The sequence below is a fragment of the Onychomys torridus genome, chromosome 10, assembly GCF_903995425.1.
Source record: "Onychomys torridus chromosome 10, mOncTor1.1, whole genome shotgun sequence".
NCBI lineage: Eukaryota > Metazoa > Chordata > Mammalia > Rodentia > Cricetidae > Onychomys > Onychomys torridus.
Window position 1 is genome coordinate 65745701 of NC_050452.1, and position 19734 is coordinate 65765434.

At 37.6% G+C, this 19734-nt stretch overlaps 1 protein-coding gene across 8 annotated transcripts in view; it reads right to left on the reverse strand.

The window, feature by feature from the left end:
• Cpeb2 (cytoplasmic polyadenylation element binding protein 2) overlaps window positions 1–19734 on the reverse strand; it is a 57858-nt gene that overhangs the window by 12921 nt on the left and 25203 nt on the right. For 4 of the 8 annotated variants that reach the window (XM_036201695.1, XM_036201696.1, XM_036201692.1 and 1 more), the window contains 4 exons: window positions 19560–19610; window positions 12705–12728; window positions 2427–2597; window positions 1255–1344 (listed from right to left, as the gene is read on the reverse strand). In XM_036201695.1, coding sequence (XP_036057588.1) covers window positions 1255–1344; window positions 2427–2597; window positions 12705–12728; window positions 19560–19610 — 336 coding nt within the window. The remainder of the gene's footprint in view (window positions 1–1254; window positions 1345–2426; window positions 2598–12704; window positions 12729–19559; window positions 19611–19734) is intronic. The other 4 variants (XM_036201699.1, XM_036201694.1, XM_036201698.1 and 1 more) reach the window with 1 other exon arrangement.

Sequence of the window (19734 nt, forward strand, 5' to 3'; positions counted from 1 at the left end):
TTTTATTTCAGGAAGTTCATTTCTGGTTGGGTCATGTGATGTCTTTGGGTCATGATCTGTTACTTTGTGTTCTCTGTATAGTCTAGGTATTAATCCCATGCTGCGTGTATAGTTGTGAAGATTTCCCCCCATCCTGCAGCTGTAGGCTGTCTCTTCACTCCATTGTTTCCTTCACTGTAGTTTTTTCATTTCATTAGGATAGGGGCCTATTTCCTGAGCAACTGGAGTCGCACTGGGAAAGTCCTTATCTATGCTCCGAGTTTCATGATTTTTGCTATTTCTTCCTCTGGCAGTTTACTTTTTAGTAAGATGAAAGTTTAAAGACAGTACCTTGGGGCTGGAGAGATGGCTCAGCCGTTAAAGGCTAGGCTCACAACCAAAACCAATACTTGACAGTGAGTTAAAAATATCTGAAAAGTTACTTCCCCAATGCTGTGTCATACTATTACCTGAATACTTGTGTATACCTTGTAATATCTGAATTACTTAACTGGTTTTATTTTATTTATCTATTTAATTTTTTTGTTTTCTTCGAGACAGGTTTTCTCTGTGTAGTTTTGGTGCCTGTCCTGGATCTTGCTCTGTAGATCAGGCTGGCCTTGAACTCACAGAGATCCTCCTGGCTGTGCCTCTCAAGTGCTGGGATTAAAGGTGTGTGCTACCACACCTGGCCCTGGTTTTGTTTTTATAAAATGTAAATGAATCATTTCATATGCATCTTGATCTCATAGAACAGAAAATACGTTAGAATCCATGTTATTTTTGAATAATGCTTCAGGCAGAGAAATAGTCAAACACATATTCATTTGAATTTAGAAAATTATTAGAAAATTATGAGGAAATTTTATAAAATTATTAGAAAATTATGAGGAAATCAAATTTTATGACTCCTAAACAGCTTCAAGTAGAAGTGGAGTAGTTCTTAAAATCACTCTATCTCACCCAACTCTGGCTAACGGTCTCTACAAAGACTAACTTTAAGGTTTGTTTCTTTGCTATTTGTGCATATGTGGATGTCAGGGAACAACTTTCAGGAGCCAGTTCTCTCCTTCTCCCTTTATACGGGATCTAGGGTAGAGCTCCGGCCTGTGTGGCTCGAGCCTTTACTGGCCAAGCCATCTCCTCAGTCCACAAATCATTAGTATTTATCGAAAGGTACTTACGTTCAATTCTAAGAGAAGGCCCAAATAAATAATTGATATTATTTCCTTTGCTCTCATACAACCTCGCAAATATTAGAAAAAAGCCTCTTACCTTTTGGTGGAAAATAGGATTTGCTTTCTGCTTTATGGGGCCAATCTACTACCAAAGGTCCAAATCTTCTGAAGCTGGCAGTGATCTCATCTTAGGAAAGTACAGAATGTGCATCACAAATTAGTTCTAATGATTCTTTCCAAGAAACCCTGTACTTCTAAGTATTTGGGAGATTTAATGTCTAAAGTGTCAAATACCTTAAGATTAACTCTAATGTAAAAGGAAAATGTCTTTATTAAAACACAATATAAAATTTAACTATTGTAGTCAAATTCATTTTTAAGCAGCACACTGGTTAGACTACTGTATTCAATGTGAATTCTAGTATTCTGTAGTCACCTGAATACTAACAGCTTTGTAGTATACCCAATCATAACTAGCACTGGGCTGAAACATGTCATTTTTATCAAGTAAACTAAAACAGCTATTGATCATGTTAGGATAAGGTCTACTGAAGCAAGACTAGCTATAATGTCAGTAAAACATACCAATGCTAACTTAAGCCAGGTAATTTCATTGACATTAAAATATTATAAGTTCAATTTCAATGATACACGCTGTTAAGTTAATGAATATGCAGAATACATTTGTAGATATATGAACCATAACTGAAAAATTATCCAAATGTAGCAAAATCTTCTCTGTAGGCTATTAATGAATGGGTGGATTTCCCATGGCATTATAAACATAGTTTAAATATTTTTAAATCTTTACTTTAAGTTACTTTTCTGTATTATTATTTACTAACATTTGCATAGTTCCAATTTCTTGTTTTATTTTCTATTTCTATTTCCTTATTAAATTTTGTACTGTGTTTCTGTATCTTTAAGTAAATTGATAAATTTAAAGAAATTTAATTTTTGATTTTTACACATTGTAGATAAAGATTCATAGCTGGTTCCATTTATTCCATTGTGTATGTGTACATGGGAGTGTCATGTGTATGTGTTACAGTCACACAAATATTGTCATGTGTGTTCTGCATTAAACATTAGGATATGAGCTAGAATATGGAGACCTTTATAAAAATGTTCACAGTGATGATTTGCATATGATAAAAAACACTAGAACTTAAAAGTACTTGTTCAAATACTTGTTGAAATATTTCCATATTTCAACAGCTCAAAAACTATTTGTTACTGGGTTTTGTTTTTAAGGCAGGATGAACTTACCTTCATCAATATCTGGAGGAAGCCCACCAACAAAAACTTTTCGAGAAAAGCGTTCTATTCGCTCTCCATTTTGATGGGCTGAATAACATGTGGGTGAGTTTAAAACACCAACTTGATCACTGTGACCATCGTCCAACAAGCTATCGTCTATTGGAAACAGGGAGGATCGGCCTAAAATATAAGGACAAATACAGACTTAATCTCATATTAAAAATGGTCAAACAAGGCAAGCCTACAAATGTCAAATTTAAAGAGTTAGACACTAAGGGGACACTGTCATAAAAATGAATGGAAATGCAGACAGTACAATGCCAGGGTTCAAGAGAGAAGTGACTGCAAGTATGACTTAAAAATAGACAGCCACTGGGCTGAGAAGTGGGTCAGGAAGAGATGCTTGTCTAGCATAGATGAGACTCTAAGTCCAATCCCCAACAACGAAAGGAAAAGAAAGAGTCACATGACAGTAACTACAGCACAAAAGAAACAATAAATCTACTAGCTCATTTCAAGTGTTTATAGATAGCAGCAAGAGCCTGATGTATAGGAAACAGGCCTGAATGTGTAACTGAATTCTTTAGAAACTGGTGGTAAAATGGAAACAGCATAAGTTAAATAGGTAAGAGGACATCATGAAAGAAACATAACAGAAAAACTCCACGAAACTAATTAAGAGCTACAGTTAGCAGCAAGTCATACTTGTCTGTAAGGTCTTGGAAATAATTTATCCCATGTGACAACCATATGACTGTGTAGAGGGGACTTATGTACACGTGGAAGGCACAGAACAGCATCTTAGGATTCTAGTTCCTATGTGAGCCCACTCTTTAGAAAGGATCCCTTTATGGGGCATGTCTTGTTCAATCTTGTTAAGTAATGCTGATGCCCTGTACACTCACACAAAATAAAATGATCCAACAATAAATAGTACTCTTGCCCTCAAGGAATGTACACAAAGGCAAGGTAACATCTATACATGTAAGGATGGCATATAATCTCTAAGAAATCCTCAAACTGCTTCAAAGGAAGTAAACTAGAGGAAAGCAACAGTATACTGAAGACCACGGTAAGTTCTTGAATCTCCAAGGGTACTAAGCTAACACCTGACTGAAACATGCCAGACAGAATAAAAGAAAAGCCCTCTGAGGTTAGCAAAATTTACCCTTATAAGAAGACATTTTATTGAGTAGGTGGGAAAAAACAAAAACAACAAACAAACAAAACATCTGGGTGTAGGGGACCCAGCAAGACTGTACCATCCTGTGACTGAGGAAGACAAAGGAGCAGCTGAGATTAGGGGAGGCTCCAACTACAAGCTGGGCAGGACACAAGGATGGGAAATGAAAGAGAGACAAGGGACAGGAGGGAAGCAGACAGTCACACACTGACTGAATGTGAAGAAGTGAGTGTCAGACACAGGTACAAGGAAAGGACCTGGGTGAAACCACACATAAAGCTTCCAGTACTGATGGTGCTCAGAAACAAACCCCAGGAGAAGGTAGAAACAGAGTACAGAAAAGAAAGGGAACTTTCTGTCAAGTAAGAAAGGATTTGCAACCTCAGTGATGGAAACTCGAGAGAGCAATGAGGAAGGCAGCTCCTTGGCAAACACAGAAGGCATGGAACTTCCACCACAGAAAGGACAATAAAGAACAGTACCATGACAGAAATGGCAAAAAAAAGTCAGGAGGGAAGAGGGAAAGAACAGTTAAACAAAATGAGAGGATAATTTCAAGAAATGAAAACTCTGTTTGAGGGTGTCCCGGCATTTGATGGTAGCAATTTTCACGAAGCTGGGTGGCTGTCACATGTTGTGATATGCTGTATTGTACATACTTGGTACATGCAATACAGATATCAAATAAAACCTAGTCTTCAGAAATGTATTAGAGAAGGGAGAATGGAACAATGTAGACAAGCTGTTCTTTGAAGATTAAATCAGGACAGAGACAAGACTACACATGTACCTTAATCTAGAAATAAATACTCATGTAAAATATGATTACTATGTTACCATCTTGAAATATGTGACCCATGATGATGTGATATAAATAAATAAAATTGGGAACATGGCACCTAGTGGAGAACTGGATGGGGAAGAAGGGGCGAGCTACATACCTGTGACAATAAGCAAGCCAGTCTAAAATGCAGTACCCAGGAAGAAAAGCCACATCATGCTAAAGATTCTACAAAGCTGACTGAATGAGTATGAAGAGCTGGAATAGCTTCCATGAACCCCTAAGCTAATACTGTGCGCATCAGACAGCATCTGAGACCTGCAGCAGACACTTCTCTCTTTGCTCTAACATACCTACTGACGTTAAAAAAAACTAGTTTCTTCTGGTCAAGAAGATGGAATCTCTGGCCTGGGTGGAGACCGAACTCCACGCTACCCAAAACATGAACAAGTTAATCCAGCTATGCCACCTGGCCGAGTCCACCCCTCAGAAGGGTGGGTTTACTTCAAGTCACACTAAACAGACTAGTGGAATAACCAGCCTTTTAATGAGATAATCAATCTCTGCTTCCCAGAGCCTCTTCCCTCTAGCACCTCTTATAACATGTCATCAAGTTTGGCTGGGTCTGTGCAGCAGACTCAAAGGTATAACTATGTCATTTTTCTTCTTTCCCAGTGCTTGCCAGACCCCTAAGCATGCTTTTCTGGTACTTGGGCTTCCTTACTCTTTCCCTAAAGCTTCTGTCCCCACTAAGAGCTTGTCCACTCCGTGTCGCCTTAACTAAAGGTCCTGGCGATTCTCCTCTCCACTCCTCTGCCTCTGGGCAGCTGCTGAGATTGTAGCTCGCCTTCCCTGAGGGCTCTCTTTTAAACTATAATGAAATTGTCCTCTTTGAATAAACTTCGTTTTTGCTTGACTTTCAATTTTTTTTTTTTGCCTTTAAATTCTTTAATCATCAGGAAAACAACAACAACAACAAAAACCCCAAAAAACAAAAAACCAAACTTATTCCTTCACCCCTACAAGGCACCATGGCCTCATTATTACCACTACTTTATTTGACTTTCTTTAGTTCTGTGACTATGAAAGCCATATAAAGTCTTCCACACTGGAACGTATCAGTTGAGGCAATCTGAACTAGTGTTCCTGCACTGTGGCCATTCACATTTGGTTCCCAAATGAACTATCTCTTCTTCCTTTTGAGGTGAAAACTGTGTTCGTTGCAGACACTCACTAGATATATGCTGGATATACACAAATAAAAGTTATTTGCTATAACAACAGGAAGAAAGAGCATACAGGAAACAGGAGCTATCCAAAGATGAGTTCAACTGAAATAAGATGTTCTAAAAGAGACCTATGGTGAGTAACAATTTAAATTTCTAAATTCCTGTTATCAGAAATAAGGGCCAATGATAAATAAATGTCTATATTTTCTTTGTGATCAATGGAAAAAAATTCAACATGAAATTATAGGTCAAAAATTCTTTCTCTGAAATACTTGGGACAGGAATGTTTCTTATTTTGCTATTTCTTAGAATTTGAACTTTCAGATTAAAGGTACTCAACTTGCCTGTTCCCTCCCTCCTTCCCTTCACCCTTTCTTCTTCCCCTCAATAATATGACCACCAACAATATCCACCACAGTAATAAATTGTGAATTGTCAACTTACTCTTCTAATTGTCACCCCTCAATCACGACATTCATTTCTAATAATTTTCAGTTTTAAATAGATTCTTTCCATAATAGCCAAACTTGCTAATTGAATAATTCTACATTTTAGGAATAATAATACGTGTAGGGAAACAACTGCCTAGATTTTAGGAAAATTAAAATGACTAATCCAAATGCTGGACTGAATTTAGACATACTAATATTTTGTACACAGTATCATGAAATATTTTTATGCAAAATTAGCAGGCCATAATAAATACAATAAACAAAATTCTAAAAGACTTCTATCTGGGGGGAAAAAACACAGATCACAAATATTTAGAATCTAAACAAGAATAAAGAGGTGACCTAAGGAGACTTTTTTTTATTTTTGTGAACTATAATGTGGTACATATACTTAAATGATAAATGCACTGCAGCAATACTAACGGTCAATCAGTAACTGAGTACTGTGCTTACTGTAACAATGTACATACTGTATAATCTATTAACTAAAGTTCAGCTGAATAAAGGATGCAACACAATGGCTAAGAATATTTCACATATTAGCCATACATGTAAGAATCTTCATTTGTAGAAAAAAATGATTGCTTTCTTTCAAAAGGTCATAAAAACAATGAATTATAAATACTCACTTGAAAGAGTAACAGAATATATAGATCACTGATTTAAAAATATAAGTAAATGAAAAGATAATCCAAGTTTATCTTATTAGGAAAATGCAAGCTGGATGCACAATGGTGCTGGTATTAATGTTGAGGGCTGTCTCCCCCACCCCCATCTTGTCCACCATGTGTGTAGCACATATGCACACATGTCAGAGATGCTGATGCTGATGCTTTGATTTTGCTGTACTTGATTTTTCAGATTTTGAATTTATTCTAGCATGTAAGAATAAACATTTCTCAACATATCAATGAGGGGATATGGGAGGGAAAAATGTTTGTACAAATCAATTTATAGATTGATTCTAAACATGATTTAATTCACATAGATTATCTCCATAATTTTATTTATAGAATGTTGTGAAATTTTAAAAAGCACAGAAATTTAAAATTAATGAGAATCTGAATGTTCTTTCTATCTTCTAGAATGGAAACATTAAATACCCTCCATTGTGATGCAAATTAAAATAATTATCAAGACAGTAGAGGTAGGTTTAAGATTGATTTACCTTAAGTACATCAATTTGAACAAGCAGTCACTTACCTGGTATATTTCTCCAAACAAGGAAAAACATCTACTAACTTAATGCACAATGGTTATTTGAAGATATTTTGCCACAATAATAGTTTGCCTCTATTCTGACAGGAGATGAAGAGCCAAAGAAAGCATCTCTAAGCTAGCAGTTTACATCTTTTAAAACTTAATCACTAGGTATACTTGCCTTAAAATGAAGTTCACTGGAATTTTGTTTTCTTTAAAAATTGTTGTGGCCGAGTACAGCTTGTAGAATAGCCTCTTTGGGGCTGTAATTAAGTTTTACAAGCAGTACACTCTGCTACAACTACTCAACTCTGCTATCATGTAGCTCCAGGGTGACCAAAGTAGAAAACTAACAAACAAACAAAAACAGCAGAAAATGCCAGTGCTGCTACCAAATCTAAAATCTGTTAAAGCACGGGAGGCTGTGCCCTGAGCCATGGCCAGTTACCCCTCTATGTATCTACTATAGGGATGCTCTGCATGCTTCAGAGGCTCTTTCTTGCCCTCTCTCTGATAACTATTATAATTACTTATCAACAGTCTTGCTTATGCAGAAGGCCTAGCCCAGTCCCACGGAGGCTCCACAGGTGTTGGTCTAAAGTTCATAAGTTCCCACTAATTTTGTTTGGTTGTCCTTGTAGGTTTCCTCATCATGATCTTGATGTCCCTTGCTCATAGAATCTCTCTTCTCTCTTTGACTAAACTCCTGGATCTCTGCCTGGTGTTTGGCTGTGGATCTCTGCATCTGCTTCTATCAATTACTGGAGAAAGGCTCTATGATGACAGTTAGGGTATTCACCGGTCTGATTACTGGGGTAAGCCAGTTCAGGTACTCTCTCTACTACTGCCAGTAGTCTAAGCTGTGGTCAACTTCCCTAGCACCCAGTTTCTCCCTATCCCCACGATGTCTCCCTCTATCATGGTATCTCTTTCATTTCTCTCCTACTCCATCCCTGTTCCAGCTGAACCATCCCATTCCCTTTTGTTCTCTTCCCCCCCCCATCCCCTACCCTCCATTGCCCATCCCTCATCCCCAGTTTACTCATGGAGATCTCCTCTATTTCCCCTTCCCAAGGTGATCCATGCATCCCTCTTTGGGTCCTCCTTGTTAGCTAGCTTCTCTGGAGCTATGGGTTGTACTCTGGTTATCCTTTGCTTTACTTCTAGTATCTACTTGTGAGTGAGTACATAACATGTTTGTCTTTCTCAGTCTGGGTTACCTCACTCAAGATATATTCTAGTTCCACCCATTTGTCTGCAAATTGCATGATGTCATCGTGTTTTACTGCTGAGTAGTACTCCATTGTGTATATGTATCACATTTTCTTAATCCATTCTTCAGTTGAGAGGCATCTAGGTTGTTTCCAGGTTCTGGCTATTATGAATAATGTTGCTATGAACACAGTTGAGCACATGTCCTTGTGGTATGATTGAGCATTCATTCCCTGGGTATATGCTCAGGAGTGGTATAGCTGGGTCTTGAGGAAGATTGATTTTCTGAGAAACTGCCATACTGATTTCCAAAGTGGCTGTACAAGTTTACACTCCTACCAACAGTGGAAGAGTGTTCCCCTTGCTCTGAATCCTCTCCAACATAAGCTGTTATCAGTGTTTTTTATCTTAGCCATTCTGACAGGTGTAAGATGGTATCTCAGAGTCATTTTGATTTGCATTTTCCTGATGACAAAGGATGTTGAGCAATTCCTTAAATGTCTTTTGGCCATTTGGGATTCTTTGGTTAAGAATTCTCTGTTTAGCTCTGTAGCCCATTTTTTAATTGGATTGTTGAGTCTAGTTTCTTGAATTCTTTATATATTTTGGAGATCTTGTGTAGCTTGATTTGCTTAAGGGGCCCCCTGGCAGTAGGATCAGAATCCATCCCTGCATGAGCTGGCTTTTTGGAACCCACTACCTAAGGTGGGACACCTTGCACAGCCTTGGGGCATGGGGAGGGGCTTGGACCTGCCTCTACTGAATGCACCAGGCTCTGCTGACTCCCCATGGGAGGGCTTACCTTCTTGTAGGAGGAAATGGAAGGGTGAGTTGGAGGGGGCAGATGGAGGGGCAGGAGGAAGGAAGAGGAGGACCTGTGACTAGTATGTAAATAAAATAAGTTCTTTATTTCTATTATTCAAACTATCCCTTTTTTTTTTTTTTCTGGAAAACAATAGCTGTTTATTCCTCTATTAGAAGGGACTGCCCTGACTCTTTGGCTGCCTTCCAGGAACCTATTCTTTTTTTTTTAAATTAAGAGATTTTCTATTCATTTTATATACCAACCACAGATCCCTCTGTCCTCTCTCCTCCTGTCCCCCAACTTACCCCAGCTTACCTCCCCCCCATTCCCACCTCTTTCAAGGCAAGGGGACTCCATGGGGAGTCAGCAGAGCCTGGTACATTCAGTTGAGGTAGGTCCAAGCCCCTCCTCCCTGCACAAGGCTGCACAAAGTGTCTCACCATAGGCACTAGGCTCCAAAAAGGCGGCTCATGCACTAGGGACAGATCCAGGAACCTATTCTCCTACTAGGTTGCCTTGCCAGCCTTAATATAAGGGGAGGAGCTTAGTCCTACCTCAACTTGATATGCCTGCTTTGTTGACACCCATGGGAGGCCTGCCCCTTTCTGAACAAAAACAGAGGAGGAGTTGATTTGGGGGAGATACAAGGGAGGTGAGGGAGGAAATAGGAGGAGAGAAGGGAGGGGAAACTGGTCAGGATGTAAAATAAATAAATAAATTTAATTAATAATAATAAAAAGAAGGGATTGTGACATAAAAATAGAAAATTCTGAGTGACAGAATTTAAATAGTCCCACACACATCTCAGCACAATCCTGACCCTATTCCACCCCAGACCAGTATGTTCATTCTCAGAAAGGGATGGCAGAAACACTGAGTAAAACAGCAACTACAAAAGAAGTTTTCCGATGTCATGGAGCTTCCATGTGCTCTTTCCTAGCGGCAGAGCTTCCCATGGCCCCAGGCTCTGACATTCAGAAAAAGGAATCTTGGTTTTGCTCAATTACTTCTGGTATAATTATACTTTGAACATATCTAAAGTTTATTTCATAAATCAATATCTAGAGCCAGCTAGATTTAAAGTTCTTATTGACATTATGAAGGAACTGGAAATACATCAAAGAGATTCTGGCAGTAATTTAGTTTAGCTATAGTCAAGTGGGAAGTTTTGAAAACCAAAAGCGCTGCTCTATGAAAGGTCAATTAAAGGTGGGAAGGAAGAAACCAGTTCTTTCTAAAATCAACTGGCTACTGGGAGCCAGACTGCCTTTCTGACATTTGATGCTGCCCCACCCCCACTGCACTGGTGCCAGCCAGGACTTGGTTTTGGCCAATTGTGCCAACTCATTTTGACACATCCCTCACAAACAGAGAAGCTTTATTTACTCTAACAAAAAAAAGAAAAGACCAAAATGAACACACACCATTTCACTAGCCCATCAAATCCACAAGTTCATAATAGGAGATTCCTGGTTGGCTAGGTTTGGAGACTGGTACTGTTTCAGCATGAGGGGTAAATGAAGAGGAAATAGAAAGATAGCCAGACAAGCACCTCTACTCCTTTCTGAACTGTTCTTCTGCTATGCAAGTTTTTCTTGTAAAGTATTTCTACTACTTACTAAGCTAAGGTATGGCCAAATTCAAATAAAATCTCATAGCAGCTAGATTTCAAGACTAATCCTTTCTCGTCTGACCGTGCAAAGTGGAGCTGTAGCAGCAGATTCATGCAACCCCTAGAGGAGGACTCCAATTTCAGCCGCACTGTTACAACCTGAGGAACGGCTGCAGCTCCCCTTCTACTGAAGCAGCTGGGTGGAGGACCTGCCGGCTCAGGACAGAGAAAGGGCGTGGATGGAGCCTTACACCTGCATTGCCTAGGTGGCTCTGAAATGCAGCGCCTCTCTTTACAACTCTCCCAAGGGAAGACATGGCTAGGCAGGCAACAAGTCTCTGAGCATCAAGGAATTAAATGTCTATTGTCCTTCTTTGTGTCACAATCTGTAGTTACAAAGCTGAGCTCTAACAAGAAAATCACTGACTGATACCTTGCTCTTAAAAATTCAGCATATTATACTTATACCAAAGTATGCCCAATCAACTTAACACACGTTACTAGAGATAAAAGGTTTCTGACATGAAAGGGATTCTGAACTGCTCCATCATTTTAAAATTACAAAAAAAAAAAAAAATCACAGATTGGTAAACAGTTATTTTCAAGAGAATCAAAGTTCCCCACTTGACTGCAAAGTGAGCTAGATCACAGATCTGAAAATAGATATGAACACTGTAACCTTCCCACTCCCTTCTCAGCTCACTAATAACAGCCTTTAGAATGTAACTCAGCTTCACTCTCTTCCAGTTTTTTTTTTTTTTTAAAGAAAAGTGAAGCAACTAAAGATTAAGTCAAGTATTTAGAGAGTCAAGACTCCAGCAATGAAGTCAAGTTGAAATAGGGAATTAGAACTACTGCTTAAGAACATAAAGTACTAACATTGCTTATCAGTGGCAGTAACTGGTTTTGCCTGTGTGCTTTTGGGGAATGCACTCATCAGCAGATGAGGACAGTGCCACACACACGTAACCAAGGGCACAGCTATTACTGTCTATACTCATTGGCTTCAGGGAAATTCTAGAGATAAGAGCAAACACTTTTTCTTCAGTATGCAGAACTGTATAAATACCAGGCACTGCCCACTACTCTACTCCTACAATTTTGCTTCTTCTCATGCTGGCTTCTCCCACTTTTGAATTCTGCACATGGAAAAGGGAGTGGCAAGGTTTCAGCCATAGAAGGTGTTTCTGTGTTCTGAGGGACTTCAGTACTAGCCCCATGCCACAAAGCCTTGTCCCTTGGTCCCAATAAAAGTGCTCAAGGAAATTCCCACACCTCCTGTTGTGATGGAGGAGGTGGGAAGGGACAGTGGTGTATAGGCTAGACAAAGGGGCTGACAGGATCACAGCTTCACAGAAACATTAGCTACATGGTTTCTGTCAATGATGATAGTAATCTACTTACACAGTGTCACTTCCAACTGAGTCCAACGAAAATCACAATCATTGATAAGACAATTGGTTATAGAGTAGAAAATCACATCATATGTCATTTTGGTTAATATTAAAAAACTTATTTCTTAAGCAGATAAAAACAGCCTTATTTTAGAAGATACAGATATAATTTTTAATAAGAGTTAAAATTTTTGGACAGTCTAAGAAGGACAAATTTTATTTACTAACCATTAGTATGAAAATATACCCCTGTAGGTTAAGAGTTAGAATTTGAAAAGTTGGTAAGTGTTCACATCAACATGTGATTCCTCTATGAGCTTTCAGAGATTGCATAAAGAATTCTGAAATCATTAATTATGACATTGATCAATACAGCCCAATTAGAAACAGATGAACTATAACAAACAGAAAGGAATTACCTCGTCTTCGCCCATAACTCCTTGCTGCATGTAAACAAAGGACAAATTATAAAATGTTAGAACTAAAAATAAGCCCACACATACAAACATCCGTGATATGAAAAGTTATGTGGGCATTTAGAAACCGTATTTTAAGATATATGATAATGTCAGCACTTATAATTTGCACATCTTATCATTTACAAAGCACTTATACATACACATATATACAGATATATATGTGATATATGTCAGAAGACTGTTAAGAAGAATCGTCATTACTGAGAATCTAAGTCCTGTAATCAAAGCTGAGTTCAAAGCTGCTTAGGGAAACAGTAAGTGACTATAGCAAATGACATAAACGATGCTTTCTAGTCTTCTGACATATTTTATAGGAGCTATTGACTATGTGTCTGCCTCTGGGTAAAAGGAATTCTAGTCCATTAAAATTACTACCCTCATGGAATGATAAATGCTAGCAATATACAGTAGAAAGGAACTGGTAGTTTACATTAATCCCATGGACAGTGTATGAATATGATTCTCTTTCGTAAGAAGTTACCAGTGTTGAGAAAATCCTTCCCTTCAGTTAGTGCACACAATGAGTGTTTTACTCGATAAGTTATATGCAGCAAACAATAAAAAATGAATGCTATAAGACTGAGGTCTTAATTCATGCTTATAGATTGGATAAGCAAGAAAAATTCAATGCTGAAAATCTCAATTCACAATTTGTATTAGAACTTGCCAGAAATATCATCTCTCTAAAGTATAAAAGTTAAAGGTCAAAAGATGTATTTCATATACTGAGTATGTACTGTGTTATGTAAAGTTTAAAGAAACATATCTTGAACTTTATAGTAAGGCTTCGCTACAAAGAAATGCTACTATATGCCAATAAGGCACTAATTTTCCTATAATAATGAGGAGGGAAGGCAGACATGTCAGCTTTAGTCACTGCTACTTCCAAGAACTAAGTCAGTAAACATAAGGCCTCTATCATTCCTTTAAGCAACTAACTAGCTTTATCTCTGTCATTATGGTGTACACTCAGTCTGTTCTTGAGCACAAATGGACTCAAGGTCTACAGATCTGCTTCACATCTTCCTTAATATATGTGTTAGTTTAGGGTGAGGGTGAAAGTAGACAACACTTGTAGAATTTTATTGTCAAATTTTAAGATGTAAAAAGGTTTTTAAAACAGTTTCATTCTAATGGGAAACTAACTGTAGAAAAATAAGGTTGATAAACATAATTTAAACAGAGCTATTAAGTGAAGGGGAATGAAATCCCTTAATTTTTAACAATTAAATTAAACCTTCAAGTGGGTAACAAGCTCCAGACATTGCATAGCAATGTCTCAGGCGTTGAGCCTTCAGCTTTTCCTAGGAGTGTGCTAATAAAATTTATCAAGTTAAGTTTACTTTGGACAATTTCAACAGTGGTTCAGAGATCAGAGATTCATAAAACAAATGAAATTATTTTCAACAAGTTTGAAATCAAATTAGAAACTGTGATGAAGTTAAATGTGGCAAATAATTCTCAATCTAGTAAGGCAACACCAATGCTGTGTGATATTCTTAACTTTTACGCTCTTAGGGCTACTCAATACTAAAATAGTGAACACATAAATATTTAGAGCTTCTTAAGTTTCTTGCCATTCCTAGGTTTGAGCAAAATCATTTAGAAAATCTTCCCAATTATCTCATACCAGAGGAATTTCAGAATCCTGTAAAAAACCACTCTACTAATTTTCTGGATAACTCTAAGATTCAAAGTCTCTATACCACTAAAACCAGAAGTGTGGCCAGTGTGGTTATCAATAGGTAAAAGGCATTTGCCATGCAAGCCAGAAGTCCTGAGTTCAACCCCAGGAACCCCACGGAATCATAGAACATCTCCTGTTACTTGTCCTCTGACTTCCACAGAGACAATATGGCATATACACAGCTTCCACATCTTGACACTTGCATACATGGTGGGGGGAGATGAAAAAGTAAAACAGAATTGACTACAAATGAAGCCAAACTATGCAAAACATCTTCTACTCTATCATGGAAATCACCATGTTGCTACCACTGTACTAAAACATGTGTCTAACACACACTTCTAGAGATGTTTCCATGTGGAGTTCTGGGGTCTGTTTCAGTGTAACTGCAGCAGAATAGTCAAGAACCTCTACCAAAAAACAAGACAGTCAACGTGAGTATTATATTTCTAAAAAGCCTTCTTTGAACAGGCTGAACCTCCAAAAAAGAATGCTTTGAAGTGGGAAATATATTGATTTTATATTACTGATACTCTTTATTATAAAGGAGCTCTGAAGTACTTTGAAGTTTTCTTTCTACACAAATGACTGTAAAATTCAGGGTAAGATCACCAATGATCTTATTTAGGTTCTAGCCCCAATGACAATAAGGAAATAGAACAATTTTTATACTCTGTTTAGGGACTTTGTGTTCTTAAGTACTGGTCCTCAGCTCTATAGCTAAATTACTTAAGCTAAAAGGTAGTATAGGAAAAAAAAATCAGCTAGAAATATAGGTTAAAAAGGCAAAACTAAAAAGAAAAATACCTATGGTCCAAATAATAGTCCTTTACAAATTCCCACCTCCTCATCTACTCCCTTCACTCTCCCTGGTTTCCTAGCTTCATAAATTGATACAGTTGATTTGGAGCATCTGTCTTTAGAAGTATTGAATCAATAACAGTCTTGTTGTCTTGAGACCGGGTCTCATTTAGCCCAAGTTGGCCTCAAACTCACTATGTAGTTGACGATTATCGTACATTCCTGATCCTCCTGCCTGTCTCCCAAGTGCTAGGATGACAGGTGTGCACCGCCATGCTAGCCTTGGGTACATTTCCTTAATTAAAAGATCTCTATAATTCATGTCACTCCAAAAATCAAACAAGCTCTTGATCACATAAGTGGCTATATATATATATATATATATATATATATATATATATATATATATATATATAAAATTTAAAATAGGTTATTTTCTTTGGTAAAAGATGGGAAAATGCAATTCAATCCAAATAGAAACAAATACTTGACATACATAACATTATATCTTTACTACTGCAGAAAACACACAAATTTCTGACACTCAGAAAATGTAAACAAACTATCATTCTAAATATTTAAAACTGGGTTTTTGAACAGTCTATATCTGCATATAATGTGACTTTCTTAAAAAGCTGATGAACAGTAAACATGGGCACACAACAGAGACTTAACAATAACAGCAACTTACAAAAACAACAGTCTGTACATCAAGTCCACTTGATTCCAAATTTATCTGAGGAACACAGTCTATTCAGAAACAGGAGCCTCTCTATGGATATATATATATTCCCCTTTTGAGGCAAGGTCTCACTATGCATCCTTGGCTAGATGATGGAAGTCGCTAGATGATGGAAGAACTGGAAGAACTGGCTGGTCTCAAAGACAGATCTGCTACTCTCTGCCTCCTGAGTGCCATAATTAATGGCACCTTATATTAAAAAAGTTTAGTCTATACAACTCCATGAGCTATGTGGGTGTGGATGTGGTACTGTACCTCATGTTAAGGGGCATCTGAGTAGCAGAGGCTCAGAGTCATGAGTTCAGCAGAGGCTCTCCCTAATGCTATGCTGTGTCATCATCATCCTGGTTGACCTCCTATCTTTAGATTTATTTAAACTTTTATCTGAAAGTTGGTTTTTTTTTTGAGCTGAGGATCGAACCCAGGGCCTTGCACTTGCTAGGCAAGTGCTCTACCACTGAGCTAAATTTCCAACCCATTAACTGAAAGTTTTAACTACAATTACTAAGGAGGAATTATAAGGCCTTTCTAATGTTAGTATATCTTATTAGCATTATATTACTATTATTTATATTATACTATCTTTAATTAAAGACATTCTGATTTCACTGTATCAGCCTGTATCACTGCAATGATTGATTTCTGTCAGCTATATGTATTTTCTCAAGAATGCTCTTAACTACAACAGTCATGAATTTGTTTATATATATATATATATATACACCACTGAAATGTATCCTGTGTACTCCATGAAAGAAGGATCCTGTACTGCAGAAAACAAGGGACCCAAACTTTTCTATTACATAAAGTTTCTAATGTAGTATCTTCCTATTGTTTTCCTGCAACAACCAAACAAGCTTTCTGCTCATCATACACAACATCCTTGCAATAGCTGAAAACATCATTCGTGTGGTCTCATCCTCTTATGCTGTCTGAAGTAATGCCCAGTTCCTTGTCTGTTCGGAGGACCCGGCTTTCAGGCCTGATGATCTTTTGTACGGATTTCCATCACTCACTCTCCCCAGCTAATATTTACTCACAGAAGCTGTTCTAAATACGTGCATGAACTTACTCCTCTCAATAGTCCCCTGCAGCAAGCAGTGTGCTCTGGTTTAGATATTAAGTAATGAAGTCAGGGTCATGTAAGGTATGCCATTCCAGGTTGTAAAGAAAGGCAAGCTAGCCTTAGAGTCTGTGATGCCACACACCCATACACTTCCACAAAACATGATGATGCATAATATACTACTAAACACTTATCTTTAAAGTGAACACTATTAGCTATGCTTACAATAATAATAAGTAATGGTGAAGCAACATACTTAACCAACTTCCCTACAGTGAGTTCAATCTATGACATAAGATGCTGCACTTCATCAGTTAGTAATATTTAATAACTACTTAATATCAGAAGAGACTCGTAGTAACATCACTTAATTCCCCGATTTCCAGGGAACACAACATGCTAGGAATATAGCTAAACTGTATTTGTTAAGGAAAAATTTCCCCTTACCAAGTGCTGTTATCTGCCTTTATTCAGTATCCTTGATGTCTCACACTTTAAGACTTCTTCACCTCATGGATGTACCCAGTTAAGTGACTCCAGTTTCACTTCTTAACTGTTCGTCCCCAGGGAATAAAAAAGGACATGCTTCTCTTTGGAGCAAATCTCTTGTCCTGACCTGAACACATTTTGATGTCCTAGAGTCATTACCTTCTTTTTCCTTCTCTATTCCCTTGCTAAAAATGTTCAAAATTCCCAGGTTGTCTTTCTTCATTGAGTAAGCACTATCACCCCAAATGCAGACAATTACAAGTGCTCATGTTTAAAAACTAATAGAATATATTTTCTACTAGCTGTAACCTGCCTGAATGAAAACATTTTCATATATTCTTTAGGAAGAAGCATAATTCATTCAGTATTTATAGAACTTTAGACAGTTTACAAAAGCAACTGACGAATAGACTAGTATTATAACAACAACAACAACAACAACAACATAAGCTGCCAAACCATTGTGCCTTTTCCCAAGTTCCTTGCTATCTATCCTAATCATTCTATCATAATCATCCGGGCTACTGTCCACTCAACAACATAAGATGAGCTGTGACTAATGTAACTCACACATTTTTGCAGGGTACCTTCTTTCAAATGTGTTCTGACACATGAAAAATGGGAAATGTCAGTGACTTTTTCAGGTGTTAAAATATATTTTACCTTTATTTCCTACATAGAGTATTTAAGGGAAGGGAATCTATATAGTTTATAGTTACCTGAGCCTATCATATCTCACAAATCAAATGGATAGAACATTAACAATATGCTCTTTTGTTGTTTTAAATCCATTTTCCACAGCACCATGTTAGTCACAGACTGAGAACCAAAGGACTAGAAGAAAAGAGGTCCCTGAATAATGTCCTCAGTACCATCTTCCTACTCAAAGTCCCAGTGCTTAGACTAGGTTAGATTAGGCTGCTACATGTTTGGCAACTCGGTGTATTATACCAGACTGTGATCGCCCATCACCTCCCCTATCCTTCTGCTTCAAGATTTTCTCTCATTCCAGAATCCTGTCTCCCCTGACACTCCTCAGGTGACAAGCTTCCTTTCTACCCCCCTGTCTTTGTGGTCATCATCCACATGGCCTCGCTTCACAGTGACCTCCCTTTCAGATTTGCTTATACAGCTTCATTACATCCTATTTCAACAAAGCTTTACATGAAAAGAGCCAAACCAATATAATGAAGTGATTTTATGCATGTATTATTTATAGGTCTCCCTCTTCTTTGCCTCTCCTTGCCTCTAATTCAAAATTACTCCTGAAAAAGGCTTTCCCTCTCATCTCTACTCCCGTGATGACACCTATACTACATCCTGTGACTATAAATATATTTATAGTTGTCCAATGTTAAGAAAAAACACAGTTTAATCAAAGTTTTTCTTTTATGGCTGGTGAGCTTCTAATTGGAAAGTTAGAATAAGTTAAATCAGTGTGATTGCTATATTAATAAACTCACCAGTATATCCCTTAAAATAAGCACAAATGCTGATACTGAGTACTAGGGTCTATGTACTTTGCAAACTTTATCTTATTCAATTCTTAGAAGCTATGAGTCTTTATCTCCAGTTTAGAGAATGGGAAATAGGAAACTAAGAACAAAGTTTCTTGCCTTAGGTCACAGATTGAAATAGAATCCCAACACATTCAAACCAGGATTGCTCCTGAGGTTGAGGTGTTTGAATTATATTGCCACAAATGCACTTTTCATTGACTATTTATTCAGGGACAAAACATAGATTCCTAATTCCTGCAGCTTCACTTCGTGTTTTTAAAATATGAGCCTTCACTCTGCTGCCTGGGATGATTTGTAACTGACAGATCAAGTGATGCTCATTCCAGCATCCCGCAGAGCAGGGCTACAGGACAGTACAGCCATGCCTGGACATTGCTCTATTTTTATAAGATGACTAAACTGTCTGTATGGGGAAAGGTTCAGGGGAATACATATTTAATCTCTTCATTTGTATAAACCAAATGAAAACATAACATTTGGTAAAACTTACCATTTAACATCAACAGATTGTCAGTTCCTGGATGTGGATAGCTCAAACGACCTGAAAAAGACAGAAACAGAAGAATTTAAAGATTATGAAGCCATTTAAGAAAGAAAAAAAAAAAAAAGGCGAGGTTAAGTGGGATAAGAAGAAAATATTAAGCGCTGTACAGTTTTAAACTAAA